This window comes from Polypterus senegalus, chromosome 11, assembly GCF_016835505.1.
Source record: "Polypterus senegalus isolate Bchr_013 chromosome 11, ASM1683550v1, whole genome shotgun sequence".
In the NCBI taxonomy this organism is placed as follows: domain Eukaryota; kingdom Metazoa; phylum Chordata; class Cladistia; order Polypteriformes; family Polypteridae; genus Polypterus; species Polypterus senegalus.
In genome coordinates, this window is record NC_053164.1 from 144,005,873 (window position 1) to 144,023,445 (window position 17,573).

Here is a 17,573-nt window from a genome sequence, read left to right on the forward strand (position 1 = left end):
TCTAAAATCTGTAAATTATTTACAGTGATTCAGATACTCACAGATTTATTTCCACTTTACTAATCGTTGATAAAAACTTACATAGAGTGTTACTATTTGCTTCTCAGCATTTTTATTTTCCTCATGACATTCTTAATACCCTTCACCTCCTAACTGTTAAATTAATGGTAGAACCTTAGGGTTGTCCCTTGTATTATGAGGAGCATTCATTCCTCTCCAGCTGTCACTCGGCATTTCTAATGTTTAAGATGTTAATAATGAATACTGGCATCACTCAGACAATCACCCTGAGGTGGGAAGGCAAAAAAAAAAAGTTCAGCAGCAATCAGCCTTTCACTTTGACCAAATGTGCAGGGATATTCAGAAAAAGGCTACATTTTAAGTCATTTTAATTCTAGTAAATTTTCAACTTAGAAATGTGTGGTTTTTTTATTAAGCTGTCTTGAGGTATGTCTGTTATGTGGGTGGAAAAGCAGCACAGTAAATGAAAACAGAGACAGCACAAGGACATTTTCTTGATGTTACCTACATGGTTTATACCACAAAAAAAAACAGAAGTTTTTTTTTTTAGTAGTAAATTCACATTGTTTCACAATAAAGTCACCTGCTTTCTTAAGCTGTAAGTATACCAATGAACTTACACTTCAGGCCAACTCATGTTATATGGATCATGAATTAGTTCACTAGGAATGATGGCTTCAAGACAGAGATGTAACAGTAAAAGGTCAATGTTGTGGGTAAGGATGAATGTGCACTTGTGTATCGATCAAAAGGTTAAAATATAAGTGTTGTTTGTGTGTTTAATAGCTTTTCAGAACATGGACAGTTTTGACAAGAACAGGCCAAACAGCCCAACAAGCTCTCCTGTTCTGTTTCAAAAAAAAAAAATCACCATGAATTTTGAAGGTCCTTAAACAAAAGTTATGTTATCACACTATTTGGTAACTTACTCTGTCTACTAAAGTTGTCCAAGTGAAGAAAAAAATGCTAATGTTACTTAATTAATTTCCTTGGTATTTTTTTTTAAACATTTCAATCACGTCACCTCTTAATCTCCAACTGTTTATACTCAAAAGGTTCAACTGCTTCAATCTTTCCTCATAGCTCACATTGCTGGAGTTAGCCTAGTTGCTCTTCTCTGGACTTCCTCTAGTGCTGTTATAACTTTTTGGCAACACGGAGACCAAAGCTGTATTGAATATACTAGAATAACCTTTAAGAATGTATAACTTGTTTGTACTCTACACAACCTAACTATACAGCACAATATCCTGTTGGCACCTCTGCACATTATAAAGATGTAAAAAGAATTGCAACCACTCTAACTCCTGGATTTTTCTCATAAGGTGTACTTTGATAATTCAAACTCCCCATTGTTGATTCAAATCTAACATTTCTAATTCATGTGTGTAATACTTACAACTACTTACATTAAATTTCTTTTGCCAGAAACTTGTCTGAATTCTTTCCAGATCCGTCTGCAATTATTTGCCTCATTCTACATTATCTGCTATCTTACCTACTTTGGGATTATCTGAAAAACCAACCAGCTTGGTATTTATATTCTTATTCAAGATCATTAATGTGTACATAAACACAGCAGTAGCCCAAGCAATGAGCCTTAAGAGATCCAACTTTTAAAATCACATAAGTCAGTTAAAAGGCCCCTGTACCATCTCTCTTTGCTGTCAGTGTTTAAGCTGCTGTATTTTGGCACCTATGAAAACATTGTGCCCTGAACACCACTTAGTTAAATTTGATCACCAACCTTCTAAAATCAAGATAGATATCATATGTACCTCAATGATTACACCCTTTTGTTTCTTCCTCATATAATTCAATAAAATAAGTTAAACACAGTCACATCATCTAGCCTAATGCTAACAATTCTCTAATACACCAGTACTTGTGTGTACATGTTTTGTTCAATCGTTTCTTTAATAATTGGTTATATTAATTTACCCATGATGCATACTAAACTTACTGGACAAAAGTCACTCAGACCAGTGTGATCACCATTTTTATATAGTGGGACATTTACTAACTTCCATTTCCCAAGCAAGCTATGAAGTCTGAAATATACATGTCAATGGTCGATAGATGTGGATGCTAAACTAAATAAGAAATCAAGGATAAATGTTACTTGGTCACCAATGGTTTGATTGATTTCAGCCTTTTTAATCCGTTATTAACATCCACATCTGCAAGAACCTCCTTACTAGTCCCTGTAACCATTGGGAGGTTCTCAACCTCTTCACATCAAGAAACATTAGGACAATTCAAATTTAGAACATTCATTATTTCACTGTCTATATATTAGTTCACTCTTCCTGATACATGTCACCTTCTCCTTGACCACTATATTATTACTAACTAAAATAATGAATTGACTTTTGAGGGGAATTTTCTGAAACATTTCTCTTCAGACGTACTGTAGATGTGATACTTCAGCCCGGTGACAGAGCTGTAACTAAAAGAATTGCTAGAAGAGATAACTTTAAATAGAGTTGCACAACATCAGGGCAACTATCTAACCAGTATTTCTACTTGTAGAGTATATTCCATATACAATGGTGTAAAAATCAGTAATAAAACATAGCTCATTATCCAGGCATTTACAGCTTATGACTACACATCTTTAGCAATACTGCTACTTATTTACTAATTTACTTTTTTGGATTTAAAAAACAGAAAGAAACCTAAATTCTTTACTGTTGTGTGGATAAATCTTTCTTCCTTATGTAAAGAATTGGGGGAATCTAGGCACTTTACTAATTATCATTGCACATTCGCTTTGACTAACCTTCAGTTTTATATAAATGATAAACCTATTCATTGATCCATCCGTTAATTTTATAAACCTGGGTTGGCTGAAGCATACCACCAAAGGACACCACTCCATTACGGGCACACTCATGTGCACATCCCAACTGAGCCAGTTTAGAATCACCAGTCAAACTAAAATGAACATTTTTCAAATGTGAAAGAAAACTGGATCCCTGCAAGAAAAACGGACAAAGAGAAGGGGACCGTATGCCAACCGCACAGAGAGAAAGATAGGGCAGATTTTCAAACCCACATCTTCTTGGTAAGGTGGCAGTGCTGCATTTAAACTTATTTAGAACAGCCTTTATATTATGAACAGTCTGAACTGAAACATGTACATAAATATATCTAAGCCAGCCAACAAAATCACTTTTAATTGCTTTCTATTGTGTCAGCGGAGAGGTGGGGAAATAACTGCTGAAGGCAGCTCCACTTGTTTTTCCAGAAAATGAACAGGCAATTTTACAGAGGTTCACCGTATCAACAATAAACTGGGTGAGGCAAGCTAGAAGTTTTATAATATCCTCACACTCTGCTACACCGCATATCAGAATACTGCATTTTGTTCAGCCTTTTTAGGATGGTATAAAATAACAAATCAAAGTATACTATGACAAGTTCCACTCCTCTGGCAAACATTGGAGGTTTGGCTCAGACATTGCCCATGTGGACGAAGACTGCAATGAGATGTAACTTTAACCTGAATTCTCTTACATTAGAAAACTTTCTATTTTTATCAAACTACAGTCCATCTTCCAAGGTTTTATTACTGAAACAATTCAATTATTTTTTCACTCAGGGCTCACCCGCTTTCATATACATCAGGCAGGTATTAAAAGATTATAATCATGTAAGTTTATAATATGTGCCAGTTAATATAAGAAAAAGCAATATAAAAATTATAGACAGTATTTTAATCACATAATTTTCAGTATTTTTTCCTATCAAAGGTAAGGAAAACAAATTAAACATTAAGTAGTCTCCCATCATTTAGTGTTACTTATATTTTTAATAAAACAAAAAAGACCTACTTTTTAGCCGGTGTTGTGCGTGTCTCACATTTGGTAACACCTCTCAGCCACTGACCTTGTTCCACCTGTGCAGGTACATTTTTTTGCAGTTCACGCAGAGTTAAGTACAAGGCAGGAAGCAATAAGCTCATTAACCCATTCAGACCTGGATAAAGATGCACTTAAAAAAAAAAATCCTTTGTACACATTTAGTGACATTGAAAACTTATCTTTGTTACTCTTTTCCTTACTTTAGTAGCCAAAAGCAACATTTCAGGTTATATACAAATAAGTGTAAGTTACATAAACAATTGTGCTGTTTTAAAACCTTCTGTAAAATGTTTTTATAAAGTGTTTCAAGAAATGTATATCTTATTAAATAATAAACAGTATGAAGAATAAAACATTTAATTTTGGTGTTTGTTCAATCAGGAAAATTTTTTGTCGGCTAATAGGGTTTGGTTAAAGATGTGATAAACTTCACTGCAAATTTGCAGAATATCAAGTGGGGTGTAAATACTCTTTCACAGCAGTCAATATTTACATATGAAACATGGACAATGGATGATGGCCCCAATGGGAAAAATGCAAGCAAAAATCAAGACAACACAAACGGTAAATGAAAACAGAATTGAGATTGAGGAAAAAAAAAGGGAAATTGGAAGCAAGAAACAGGAAAATCTGAAGACATTTTATTGAACTTGACAAATGCTGTAAAATAGTTTCCCCCTACTTCTCAAAAATGTAGCTGGAGCGTTGAAGTGGTCCCACTACCTGACCACGGTGGATATTCCTTGCCAACTTAGGCACTCATTAAAGCTTCTGACCATTTCCACAATGACTCAAGACACACTTGTTGATCTGATGCATTCACTTACCAGGTTCTTTGCACGTGAAAAGGGAACACGTTCAACCCTAAAGATTCAGGCTACTGTCCCAATCAAAGCAAATTCATCTCATTATAAAGGTAGTAGAATGTATTGCTATTTGGACTGCAGTATAATTTTATACAAAATACAGCATTAGCATATTCTTTCAGTCTAACATACTATCATTAAGTTTTAAGTTTACCATTTAAGGTTCTTTAGGATTTAGCATCTATCCATTTCAGAATTAACTGTACCCAGTATAAAGTCAAAAAAATAGTTTCTAGTAGGGCATGGTTATGCACACCTCCACAACATTGTGACAATTTACAGTTGCTAATCTAACAGCATTTGGACACTGGGAGGAAATGCAAATATTACAGAGAAAACATGCCAACTCCCCACTGAAGGCACACAAGTCCAGAACTATAAGGACTGCAGTGGTAAAAATTGTTTCTAGAGTTATTACTCATTTTGTTTTCATTCCTGAAATGTAAAAACATCGTACAATGAATCTTTTGTTTGCAAAACATTGATCTTTCACATTATCAAGTTCTAATTAGATGACATTTTGATGCAGTCTTTAATGCTGCCTCATAGTCCTGAAGTGTTGGATTCAAATCTTACCCTTTGCAGTGTCTATGTCAAGTAAGCACATTTGGCGAGTGTTTGTGTGAATTCATATTTTGTATTATGGTTTACTGATACATTTTAGATGTGCAGGTGGGAATGAACAGCAACTGTAAACTGGTTTAGTGTATGTGACTGGTGTAGTCTCCCATTCAGGTTAGGTTCAAGTTTTGCGCCTGCTACTGTAGACTCCAAAACCCATTATGTCCACAGATTATCATGAGTAAAATAACAAAATTAATTGATGATCCAAATTATTTGTATTATGGAGCAACAAACAGCTAAACAGCATAATTAAAAATCGCATTTGCAACTGAGAAAAAATGCCAGACATTACAAGTCTAGAAATTAAGTAAACATAAATCACACATTTCAGTTTAACTTCAATCCCACCTTTTAGTATATTGGATATAACGCATAAAAAGATACAACATGTTTGCATTCTGTATTAATATGTCCATTTTACCCAGCTATAAAACTTCTGTTGAAATACAGCAACTAATTGCAACATCCTATGTGAAAACTTTAAAGAATCCAAATAGCTCTGCATTAAAGCATATGAAAAAACAAGTAATCAACATTTATTAATTTATCGTAATAATAATTGTATTTAAAATGCTTTCTTGGCAAGGTCAGATGACTGGAATTAAAATATAATTTCCAATTTAGACTTTTAACAGAGTCTCTATAATGAGCTTGACAGGTATAATCAGACTGGTCTATGTCTTGTACATACAAAGAAAAAAGTTAAAAGAAAATTGTCATAAATATACTACATTAAAGCTGCTAACAACAACAACAGCGTAGCAGAATGGTCTTCTACAAATGAAGAATTCCAAAGTTCTGGCACAAAATAGAAGTTACTTCGAAGCAGCGTATACTGTATTTATTGAGTACTATATCTGCTATGCCCTCTTTTTCGTCTTCTTAGTTTTGCCTTGCTTAACTCGTTTTTGCTTCAACTTCCTCCTCTGTCGGGGATGCATCCATACAGGGTATTGCCCATGTTCATTTAACTGTGTCTTTTTGCTTCGCTTGCCATCAGTCTCCATTGTAGATCCAATTTCTACAATCCAAAATAAAAGAGAAATAGTAACAGAGAGGAACAAATTAAACAATACCAAGCTCCTGTAAGTGCTTCCCATTTTCTTCATCCAAATATTTAACATTTACTGTTATTAGCTTTGGAAAAAAACAATTTTCAACTAATTAGGTCGAATACAAATTAGCATTTGAACCAATGTCCAACTATTACTTTAGATTCATTGAAAACTGATTATACTCCGCATGAGTTTCACTTGGTGTTTTAATCTGTACTGAAGACATCTGAATAGAACAAAGGGAAACAAAGTTTTTCAATTAGTGGGAATTACACCTGGAGTGATGTAGCATACACTTTTACAGTGGACAATTCTCAACCCTACCAGACCCACAGCACGGTAACACTGGTCAGAACATTACAGGTTGCTTTTCAGGTTGTAAATATATCAATGTCGTGCTATATCTAACTTGCGTTAATGTGTTATTTTTGCAAAAATGCTGCAAAATAGTACTAATAGTAACTGAGCTTTTTTTAGTGCCACTAAACTATAGGTAAAACAAGGATGTGAACTTGTTCTATTTATTGTCATCACTCATTGTTTTAGTCCTTAGCTGCTTTGGAAATATTAAGGGTGTGTGCAATTCTATGTAAAGCATCATTCTATTTTTCTACTTATTTCTTGGTCATTTTACTTTTTCTTATGTCATCTTTAAAAATGTCTCTCAGCCAGGCATTATTCGACAAACTATTCTAGTACATCACAGAACTGACAGCTGGGCTGGGAGGCCTAGTTTGCATTTTTTTCACTTTCTGCTTCTCCTAATTAATTCCAGTCACACTCCAAACATTTCATATTCCTCAGTACATGAAGGTACAGGTTTGGGAGAAGCTAAACAAAAGTCTGACACAAAATCAGGACTGTCCAATAGTGGTCCTTGTGGGCTACAGTGGTTGCTTTCTTTCATTCCAAACAACTTCTTAATCTGACATCAATACCGATCATAAATCAGCTTTGTGTCTAATTAAATGGCTTGCCCATACTTTCAATTTGTAGTATCAGAAATTAATGTCAACATGACCTGGATGTTTCTTTGATAATTAGGGAAATACAATGATACGTTTGAATCCAAACTTAATCCATTCCAGAACCCCGTTTGAGTTCCAAGAAAATTTTTCCCCTTTAAAATAATAGAAACTGGATTAATCCGTTCTTGGGTCCCACAAACTCGAATTTTCAAAATGATTTTAACAGTAAATGCGCTGGATTTTAAGGTAAAGTATTAACAAATAATAATAATAATAAAAAGACTTTTTAGGACCATTAGTGAATACACTAAGCTGTTATTATATAAAAAAATACAAAACAGGAACTAAAGCATAAAATTAGCAGTGAAAATAACAAGAGATGCTTTCACTACGGCTTCCAACAACGAACTGAACGACAAAGCTTATGGGTGGCCTGAGTGCTGGGGAAACACACGCACAAATACGAACCATATGCTGGGCATTTGGATTCCAAAGCAACATTCGGATTCAGTGGAAAAATTTGCTCAAATTTTTCATTCGAATTCCAAGCTGTTCGAGTTCTGGGGCGTTCGGATTCCGGGGGCAATACTGTATTGATAATGACCATAACTTTGTCTATAGTAGTTATTTTAGGATGTATATTTTTGTTTTATCCATGCCATCCATTTTTGGTTGCTTATCCATGTTCAGGTCATCAAGGCAGCAATCCAAGTAATAAGAACATCCCTTTTTAACAGCCACCTCTGAGGGGATACCGAGGCATTCCCAGGCCAACCAAGAGACAACCTTTCCAGCATGTTATGGGTCTGCCCCAAGGTCTCAATCAATCAAATCTTGTTAAACTAATACTATTTTAACATTCCATTTAAATTTTTTTCTTAGTATTTTACTCAAATCTCACTCTATCTGGTTTAGGGTTGAAGGCACAACCAGCACTGGAGCCAACAAATGAGACATTCCAGTATAGCAGGGATCTCAAACTGCAGTCCAGGGGCCTCATGCATAAACGGTGTGTACACAGAGAAATGTTGCGTAAGAACGTTTCCATGTTCAAATTGCGATGTATAAAACCTACACTTTGCGTAAAGCCACGCACTTTTCCACGGTACCTCATACCCTGTCGTACGCAAGTTCTCCACTCGGTTTTGCAGACTGGCGGCACCCAGTGTCAAAGCGGTGCTACTGCTCCTGTGTGGTTACCCTTTATTTTCCTGACGCGGCTTTAGAAATACACTGAAACTAACCGCATATTGTTGATTAGTGTAATGCATCCGATTGTAATTAACTTGTAAAAATATAATGGTCCAGGGAATACCCATAGTATTCCAAATACCATAACTGCTTTAGCGTTGTTACTCTCATTGCACCTTTTTTTTCTTCTTTGAGCTGCTCCCTTTAAGGGTTGCCACAGTGGATTATCTTTTTCCATATTACTCTCACTGCACCACTCAGAGTATTTATATCACTGTATCTGAGTGTGGAATCACAGCAGCAGCTGATCGGAAAGAGAATTATCAGGATACAGCATCAAGCCCACACTGCCTCAGCCACGGCAAAACGTTTCAAAGCCTTTCCTGTACAGACCTCGAGGTTCAGAAACAGTTTCATCCCAAGAACTATAAACACACTCAGTCAATTGCTCCTTTTAGAACTGTTTCTACTTATAAGTACAATTACCCCACTGTAAACTTGCACTACAGTTATAATATTGCACAACCGACACCAGTTTATAAAGCGTGTATTTACATATGATGACGGTATCATTTGTAAGATGAAATGCAGAAAAATATGTTGATTATATTATACAGATAAAACTAATTTCATTTAAATAATCTGTGTTGTTAATAATTAAACATGTGAGGACACGGTGCCGCAGTGCTAGCAAGTTCATGTATTGTTCGTGCCTTGCACTGTATATTTGCTGAGGCTGGCGCGACACTAGAAGGATAGATGAATAGAATAATTAAACACGTACTATGAAGATATTTCAATGTTCCTTAAAAGTTCTGAAGAATCATTGTTGCAGAGAAAAGCCAAGCAAAATGACCCCTTTTATTAGCTAACTAAGAAGATTACAATATGCAAGCTTTCGAGGCAACTCAGGCCCCTTCTTCAGGCAAGGGGCCCGAGTTGCCTCGAAAGCTTGCATATTGTACTCTTTTTAGTTAGCCAATAAAAGGTGTCATTTTGCTTGGCTTTTCTCTACATTCATAATGGCTAACACGGTACAACACCCTAGTACTACAGACATACAAGAATCGTTGTTGTAAGCTTACAGATGGTTTAACGTCTATTACAGAGCCGATTGGGTATTTGGGGAAAGAAAAGCAAGGACGGGAATTGAAGGTTAGTACGTTTGAAAGAGACAGTACTACTGCAATAAATTATTTCATCGAAGGTCGTGCATTGTGCAGCAGCATCTTGTGTGAGACATGAACAATCACTGCGACATCGTGTTCCAATGTTTAATAACATGCTTTCATTCCAATCATCATGAAAATGATATCACGTATACATTTCAGTATTTTAATTATTCAGAGACCTGTAATATCATGAATGTAATGGATTCTGTATCCTGTCGGAGAAAGAGAAAGAACGGAAGCGCATAGTGATTCATACACATAGAGCACATTGAAGGTCAAAATACAAAACAAAGCATTTAACATGCTACTTTAGTTACGATGGGATTTGAGAAACCAGTAAAGTAAATGAATTCAAGATGAAGTTTATGATGTTCCACTTTAATGACAAAATAAACTACCTGATTAAAGTGGAAATTTCGAGATTAAAGTTGACATTTCATGCCTATTTTTTTTTTGTCTGTACCCTAATAAGCTCAGACGGTGGGCTACAACTTGCCTTTTCACTGTGACTTTGATATGCGACTTATTTTTTAATTTGGCACTGTGCAACTTTGTGAACTTGAGCTTTCAAGTTTCTTCGACACGCTATGTCACTCAATCAGATTCCTTTTGTTGATTATACCGCTGTTTAAATCAACAAATAGTATGCTTTTCCTTTGCCTCCACTTGGTATTTGCTGAAATTCTTATATTTTCCCCTGTGCTTTTCCCATTTTCTTTTCAAAGAAAGCTGAGCTTAAGGGCAATTTATATTGATTTGCATATTCATAGAGGCGTAATTCTGGGAGGAGTTGGGGGCGGGGCAGAAGGTGCATGCACGAGCGTTACTTTTCACGCGGACCGGGATTTATGGTGCGGAAGAACGTGGAAGTTGGAGTATGCATAGATTCCTGCATTTAGATTTTTCTGTGCGTAAGCACGTTTCGACTTTTGTGCTTACGTCGTGTTATAGTGCGAATTCTACGCACGGTGTTATGCATGAGGCCCCTGGAGGGCCGCAGTGGTTACAGGTTTTCATTCTAACCCTTTTCTTAATTAGTGACCTGTTTTTGCTGCTAATTAACTTCTTTTGAATTAACTTCAATTTACTTGTTTTTTTAAGATATGTTCCCCAGAATTTCTTCATCCTTTCTCTGAATTGCTTCATTTCTTTCCTTAAACAGAAATTAAATGTGAAGTGAGTGAGCCAAAAGAAGACCAACTAAGTCAGGTCTTCAAACTCCAACCAATTTCACTTCAACCCGTTGCTTAATTAAGCATTGAGTCTTCTTGTTAATTAAACTTGTTTTTTAATTCCATGGCTCGCTGCTGCTCTCATTGTGCAATAGCATACATTTTAAAATTGCTGATTTTCTCTTTTCTAACAGCACTGTTAGAATTGTTTTGGGGACCTTAACATTCCCGAGACTTAAACCCTTTTTAATTTTCAGATACTATATGATGGTCACAGTTTGCTGGTCATGTTTAGTTCATTTTCCATCTCATTATCATTTGGCTGCTAACTAAGGAGAAAAACAATTATTGGTTCTAAGTCTTCAAGAGCAAATCAATTAATTCAAAAGAAATTAATTAACAGCAAAAAATTTTCACTAATTAAGAAAAGGTTTAGAAAGAAACCCTGCAGCCACTGTGGCCCTCCAGGACTGCAGATTGAGATCCCTGCTGTATGGGGTGTCCTTCACAGGGGTCCACATTTACAAACTCATACATAACTAACTCAGAATATCTACTGTAATCAAACCAACCAGCATTTCTTTTGGTATGTGGGATGAAACGTGGTGTACCTGAAGAAATGTACATGTAGACATGAAAACAACAAAATCCAAACATGGCATTAGAACCCAGGATGGTATATCTAATTACTTAAAATAATCAAAACTTACATAGAAGGCTTAACAATTATTTAAAATGATTATAATCTATATGCTGTGACATAAAGCATTAATATTTTGCAAAGAAACTTACACCTACCTTAATAACAGGATAAGTGTCTGTGCCTGTGTTTGTGTCTGTTCGCTTACTATGTTTCTGTCATGCCAATAGATGATGCTTCACAAACATTAACACTGCTTTAATAAATCCCATACCCAAAGGCGTATATAACAGAGGCATATGCATTGCATAGTGCACTGCAAATGTTAACAGAGGCCTGCATTACTTAGATTTCAACCAGTCTTTGACAGATAGCACAATTAGTTTTTACTATAAAATGTTACCTTCCAGACCTGACTCAATAAATGAGATTAAGGGTTTCTTTTATAAAAAGACAATGGCAATCAAAGGCCAACACTTCCATAATTGCTTGGCCTAGCAGAGTTTATAGAAAAAGCATAAACAGTTTTGTTTATTAGATACAAACCAAAAACTTCTCAAATTAAGCTCAGCTGATCATAAAAATGGCACACTTACACTGAACAACAACCTAGACCCATGTTAAAGGTTTTCCAAACAAGTACTGCTTTTTCATTATTTTGCATTCCTCATAGAGGAGGTCTGGAATACATCCTTACTGAAAGTGGTCGATGTTGATTGTAAACACTTGGTCTTGATAAAAATAAGTGGGCAGTTGGCCATCAGACACATTGTCTCCCTCTATTTGTCAAACTGAGTGACAAAAACCACTGAATACGATAGTGAGTTTCTCCACTTTTTTTTTTTTTTTTAAACAAAAACAAACCATATTTCTATTGCCGAGTAAAGAAAGATTGTTTGCTTTGTGAGGTGTGCATGCATACTACTGTAAGTCTGAGCTTACTGGACCAAAATGCTAGTAAAATTTCCATTCATCAAGCATAAAATAATTGCATGATTCATTTAATATTTTGTTATATCATAAAGGAGTATAGCTGGTAATGTATTCTTTAAAGACTTCTTCAGAAACAATGTTCAAAAAGTTCATGTGAAGTACTCACCTTCTTCTCCCTCCATCTCCACATCTTGTGCTTTTTCTTGCAGCTTTTTAGAAGGAACCACTGTGGCTATTTCCTTTATTTCTTTCATCAAAATACCCCCATCCCCATCTATATTTAGGACACCCTTTAGGCGAGTAAGTTCTTTTGGAGCATTTTTCTTTCGCTTCTCTGCCCGCATCTTTCTTCTCCACTTACTGCGTAAGCTCTTGGCCATATTTTTCAGGACTCTGCAAGGAGATGACAGGGAGAAAAAAAAAATATATAAGAGGACTTAACTATAAATGCTAGTTGACTATGTGGGTAACTATAAGCCTTTACGCCTATAATTAAAAAAAAAAGTTTTAGATTCTACAGAATTCTCTCCTGCCAGTAGCAACCATTCCTACAGTAAATATAAATGGAACTGGCTGTGTTGGACTACCATTGGGACCTCAACCACAATTTCAATTGAATTAAATCACTTTGAGACACAGCAACATCATTCACTATTAGGTTATACTAATTACTTTAAGAAATTAGTTAGCAATGAGCAATCTGATGACTGTGCCTTTCCTGTACATTTAGTTCATCCTTTTCATTACTGAAAACACTGTATATTCTGATATCCTTTAGCTTTTCAGCCATAATTTTGTTCCGAATCAAAGAAAGCAGCACAAATGAAAAATGATTACTTACCCTTACCAGAATTTCACATTTCATTCTATTTGAAAACATTATTATCTGATCTGTATTAACATTAAGTTAATTAATAAAATCAAAATAAAGCAGACACATCAATCTTTTCACATTCCACACAATCTACCGATGGTTGGGAAAATTATACAGTATTACCTAAATAACTTGATGATGATACAAGTTCAGTACCTGGACAAACTTAGCAGGGGGCATTAGATTTTCATGGGAAGCCAAAGAGAGAAAGACCACATTATTTGACTCACAATAAATATGCCTGACAATGTGTAAACAACAAATCACAGCAAACAGAACATCATCATGCACAATGCCACACCATAAGACCTGTATGCTGTACATTTTTACATATGAATTATAAAGGACATGTACTGCAGATTATGTTATGAAAAATTAAGTATTTCCTTTACATTGTGGACGTTTCTCAAACTGTTTGCAATTACATTATAAACCGTTTTCTCTTGTTCTGTACATAAACATGAAGTTTATTTTTTTCCTCCCCCATCATTACAAACGACATGGAGTAACATATAAAAATATTTTAGGTGGAGTATCTAAGTTTAAAATGTTGACCATATGGAAGTGTGCATTTCTCTACTTATAATCAACATCGTGTTTTCTCTCTTAGGTTCTGTTTAATTGGAGACATATACGAAATGCAATGTATACGATTACCACAAAAATGAAAGAAAACATAAGACCACGTCAAATAAAAGCGATTTTAATTCGCTTCCCAATATTTGCTCCCGAATTTATTTGTAATTTAATTCCCTCTATTGAATGAGTGCCGGCTCAACCAGTAACCGAATTCTTTTTGGGTTGTATTTTAATTTTGACGGGTTTTCTGTGGGAGTGTTGTGGTGAGAAACTCTGGTAGTGTTCACCCTAGGATACATTAATTGCGTGCTGTGTGTGTACATACATAAAACTCAGTTTTAACTAAATCATCCCATATAGACGAAACACACATACATACATATATATAAATATATATATATATATACACACACACACACATATCATTCCTCAAATTTTACAAAACTATACGATCCCTTAAACGAGTACGTTAGCTAAAAGTCCATACAAACCTGTGCGTGTTTCAAATCTCAAGTAACCCTAGACATTTTTGTTCGCTTGTTCGAATCACAAATTAGCAGTAAGCTTAATAGAAGTTAAACAGAATGAACCTCCACTTTTTATGTGATAGTTTTCGAAAATATAAGAATTCAAGCTGTCGATAAACAATACTACATCCGTATACAAAACAGCGAAAAACTTTTTAGCTGTTAGTAATTATAATCTCGTCATGATCCCTAAGTAAATGCACGGTGACAAAAAAAAAGTAAAGAACTGATGATATATGATCACAGCGGGGAAACACCAAACTCTTAAGTATACAGTGAGCGAATTGAGAGTCGCCAGCTAACAGAAGCTCCTTGCTTTCACCGATCTACCAATAAAGTCCGAAGTCCACTTGCGCAATTTACCATTATAATATATACACGAAATGGCGACCTATATCTGCAGTGTTGAGCACTAAACAGGCACTAACCCTAACCTAAGCATTTGTCTAATTAAGAGCTGCTATAAATAATATTGAGACTCGTATATGTCTTCTTCAAGAATAATTTGCACATCCCTGTCGAAGCTAATAACATATTCTATACTCAGTTCAAGCTACATCCGTACACAAAACCTCCCACTAAAACAAAAACACTATCCTTTTTCCTTTGTGGTATAGTGAAATTTAAAGGCAAACAGAACAAATGTTTAAGACAAACCTGGTGTTGCAGACGCTCTCCCAATGAACACGTGTTAACTTCAAAATCACGGCGCATATACGATGACGTTTGAAAATTTAGTGGGCGCATCTTAGTGACGCAACAGAATAGCGTCACTGTTCTTGGCAGATCCCGCCCGCTACAGAGTCGTGCAAACCGATTGGCTAGTCCTGCGAAACGGAGCATCGGAGTATCCTTAAGATACTTCAGCTGTATTACGCTTAACAGTTCACTTTACAAAACAAATGTTCACAACCGTTTATTTAAGACAACGAAAGGATAAAAAATGATTTGACATCATTAATATATACGGAACACCCAGGAAACCTCGAAATACTATTCTTTTCGTAGCAAATTAATTAGCGGGGTGTGTGCTCAGATTTCACATAAACTTGAGTAACGCGCACACTGGTCCGTTTTTTTTCATCTTCTCTTGCTTGTTATTTTAACGCTATTTAATCCAAGTTCAGGGTGGTCCCCTGCATCATTTGACAGAATCATGAACCAGTTGTAGACTAGATCTCAGTCAATCGCTGCACATAATGTGGACTCCAGCTGCAATAACGCGAACATCTTTAAAAGCGGTGCAGAGATATGAAGGTAGTCTACTGGAGATATGAGACATCAATTTTAACCCAAAAGAATCGAATAAAGCATTGTATGTCTTTAGAACGGATACAAAATTAAGTCAGTGACGTAGGGACAAATCATAATATCACATTAAACTATCAAACCTGCCTAATCAAAATCTTGGTAGTTTATGCAGGAGCCTAACTGGGCAGCACTCTGAGATTGGGATTGAGACCAACAGATGCCCTAAGAAAAACCCAGCAATTTTGTCCCCTTTGACCCTTTCTTTACCTAACGGACAAGACATTAAGACTCAAGTGCTGAAGGTGAAATAAGGCCAGACCCCACATCTGTATTAATTTAAACATGTTTTTTAACAATGTATTTATTTAACACTAAAAAGCAGTAAGCAATATATGCACAGTACGCACCTATAACTGGGGCAAGATAAAAAAAAATGCAAATTCTCCACACAGTTTATGCATTTCTCAATAAAATTTTTATAAGGGAAAAATGCAAATGCTTGCATTTATTGAAAACTATTTTTGATCACCCTCCCAAAGACTATAAGGCCAAATAAGTTCTGATATTATCTCTACTGAAATTACAGTCATGGCCAAATGTTTTGAGAATAACAAGTTTTGTTTTCACAGCGTTTTTGGATCTTTTTGTCAGATGCTTCTATGATATACTGAAGTATAAATGCAAGAATTTCATAAGTTTCCAAGGCTTTTATTGCCAATTATGTTAAGTTTATTTAAAGAGTCTATATTTGCAGTGTTGGCCCTTCTTTTTCAAGACCAATGCAATTCACCCTGGCATGCTGTCAATCAGCTTTTGGACCAAATCCTGACTGATGGCAGCCCATTCTTGCATAACCAGAGTTTGTCAGAATTTGTGGGTTTTTGTTTGTCCATCCGCCTCGTGAGGATTGGCCACAAGATCTGAATGGGATTAAGGTCTGTGGAGTTTCCTGGCCATGGACCCAAAATTTCAATGTTTTGTTGCCCAAGCCACTTAGTTATAACTTTTGCCTTATGGCACGCTGCTCCATCATGCTGGAAAAGGCATTGTTCGTCACCAAACTGTTCTTGGATGGTTAGGAGAAGCTGTCACTGCAGATATTGACTGTTTGCATAAACTTAATGTGATTGTCAATAAAAGCCTCTGAAACCTATGAAATGTTTGTAATTATATTACAGTACTGTATACCATAGAAACATCTGATAAAATGATCTAGAAACACCGAAGCAGCAAACTTTATGAAAACCAATACTTGTGTCATTCTCAAAACTTTTGGCCATGACTGCAAATGATCTTGACAACATACTCAAAACTAGATCTGAAAAGTAATGTAGCATAACAAGTCTACTTCTGGAGTTAGCAGAGACAAGACAGCAAGCCTAAATTCTCATACGGTTTGTTTTGTTGAGATTTTTAACATGTTTGAGCTGAGATGACATGTGCATAGCTGTGCAGTTTGTGTCATTAATGTTAAATTTAATTGAAGTTAATAGTGGTATTGAGAGAGTTAAGAGCATCGTAGTTAGGGAAAAAATGTTGTGTAGCCCCAAACACCCCTTCCCTTTGTATTCAAAGCATGTGTTTGTTTTTTTCTTAATGGTTATAAGATTTAGGGAATTTCAGGAACAAACCCTGGACAGGGTGCCAAATCATTGCAACAGGCTTTGAGATTTTGTTTACCACGAATCAATGATTACAAGTTTTAATAAGATGTAGACAAATTTTATTCTAATATAACATGCCAGGTAGACAGCTACAGAAGAGCCGTACCACAGTTTAGGTGCTTCAACCCGGTACCCTAATGACATCAGTGGATAAATTAAACAGTATGACA

The 17,573-nt window shown here is 35.7% G+C and overlaps 2 protein-coding genes across 3 annotated transcripts in view; both read right to left on the reverse strand.

Moving 5' to 3' along the window:
* LOC120539561 (small integral membrane protein 29-like) overlaps positions 1 to 4,078 on the reverse strand; it is an 84,457-nt gene extending 80,379 nt beyond the window's left edge. The window contains exon 1 of the mRNA XM_039769743.1: positions 3,858 to 4,078. The gene's annotated coding sequence lies outside the window, so the exon portion shown is untranslated. The remainder of the gene's footprint in view (positions 1 to 3,857) is intronic.
* A 428-nt stretch (positions 4,079 to 4,506) lies between these two features.
* On the reverse strand, positions 4,507 to 15,242 carry llph (LLP homolog, long-term synaptic facilitation factor). Of its 2 annotated transcripts, none has more exons than XM_039769744.1 (3): positions 15,146 to 15,242; positions 12,675 to 12,901; positions 4,507 to 6,398 (listed from the first exon to the last, which is right to left on the reverse strand). In XM_039769744.1, the coding sequence occupies exons 2-3, from the start codon at positions 12,886 to 12,888 to the stop codon at positions 6,238 to 6,240; spliced, it is 375 nt and encodes a 124-aa protein (XP_039625678.1). In that variant the 5' UTR covers positions 12,889 to 12,901; positions 15,146 to 15,242; the 3' UTR covers positions 4,507 to 6,237. The 2 variants fall into 2 exon arrangements, with proteins under 2 accessions (XP_039625678.1, XP_039625679.1); XM_039769745.1 differs by lacking the exon at positions 15,146 to 15,242 and adding an exon at positions 14,453 to 14,595.
* Between the last annotated feature and the right edge of the window lie 2,331 nt (positions 15,243 to 17,573).

What these genes read in the sequence shown, in the direction of transcription:
- llph (XM_039769744.1), bottom strand. Translation starts at nt 12,888, where the DNA reads ATGGCCAAGAGCTTACGCAGTAAGTGGAGAAGAAAGATGCGGGCAGAG. An exon ending in GGAGATGGAGGGAGAAGAAG is followed by an intron (nt 6,399 to 12,674) that starts GTGAGTACTTCA and finishes TTTGGATTGTAG; the next exon opens with AAATTGGATCTACAATGGAG.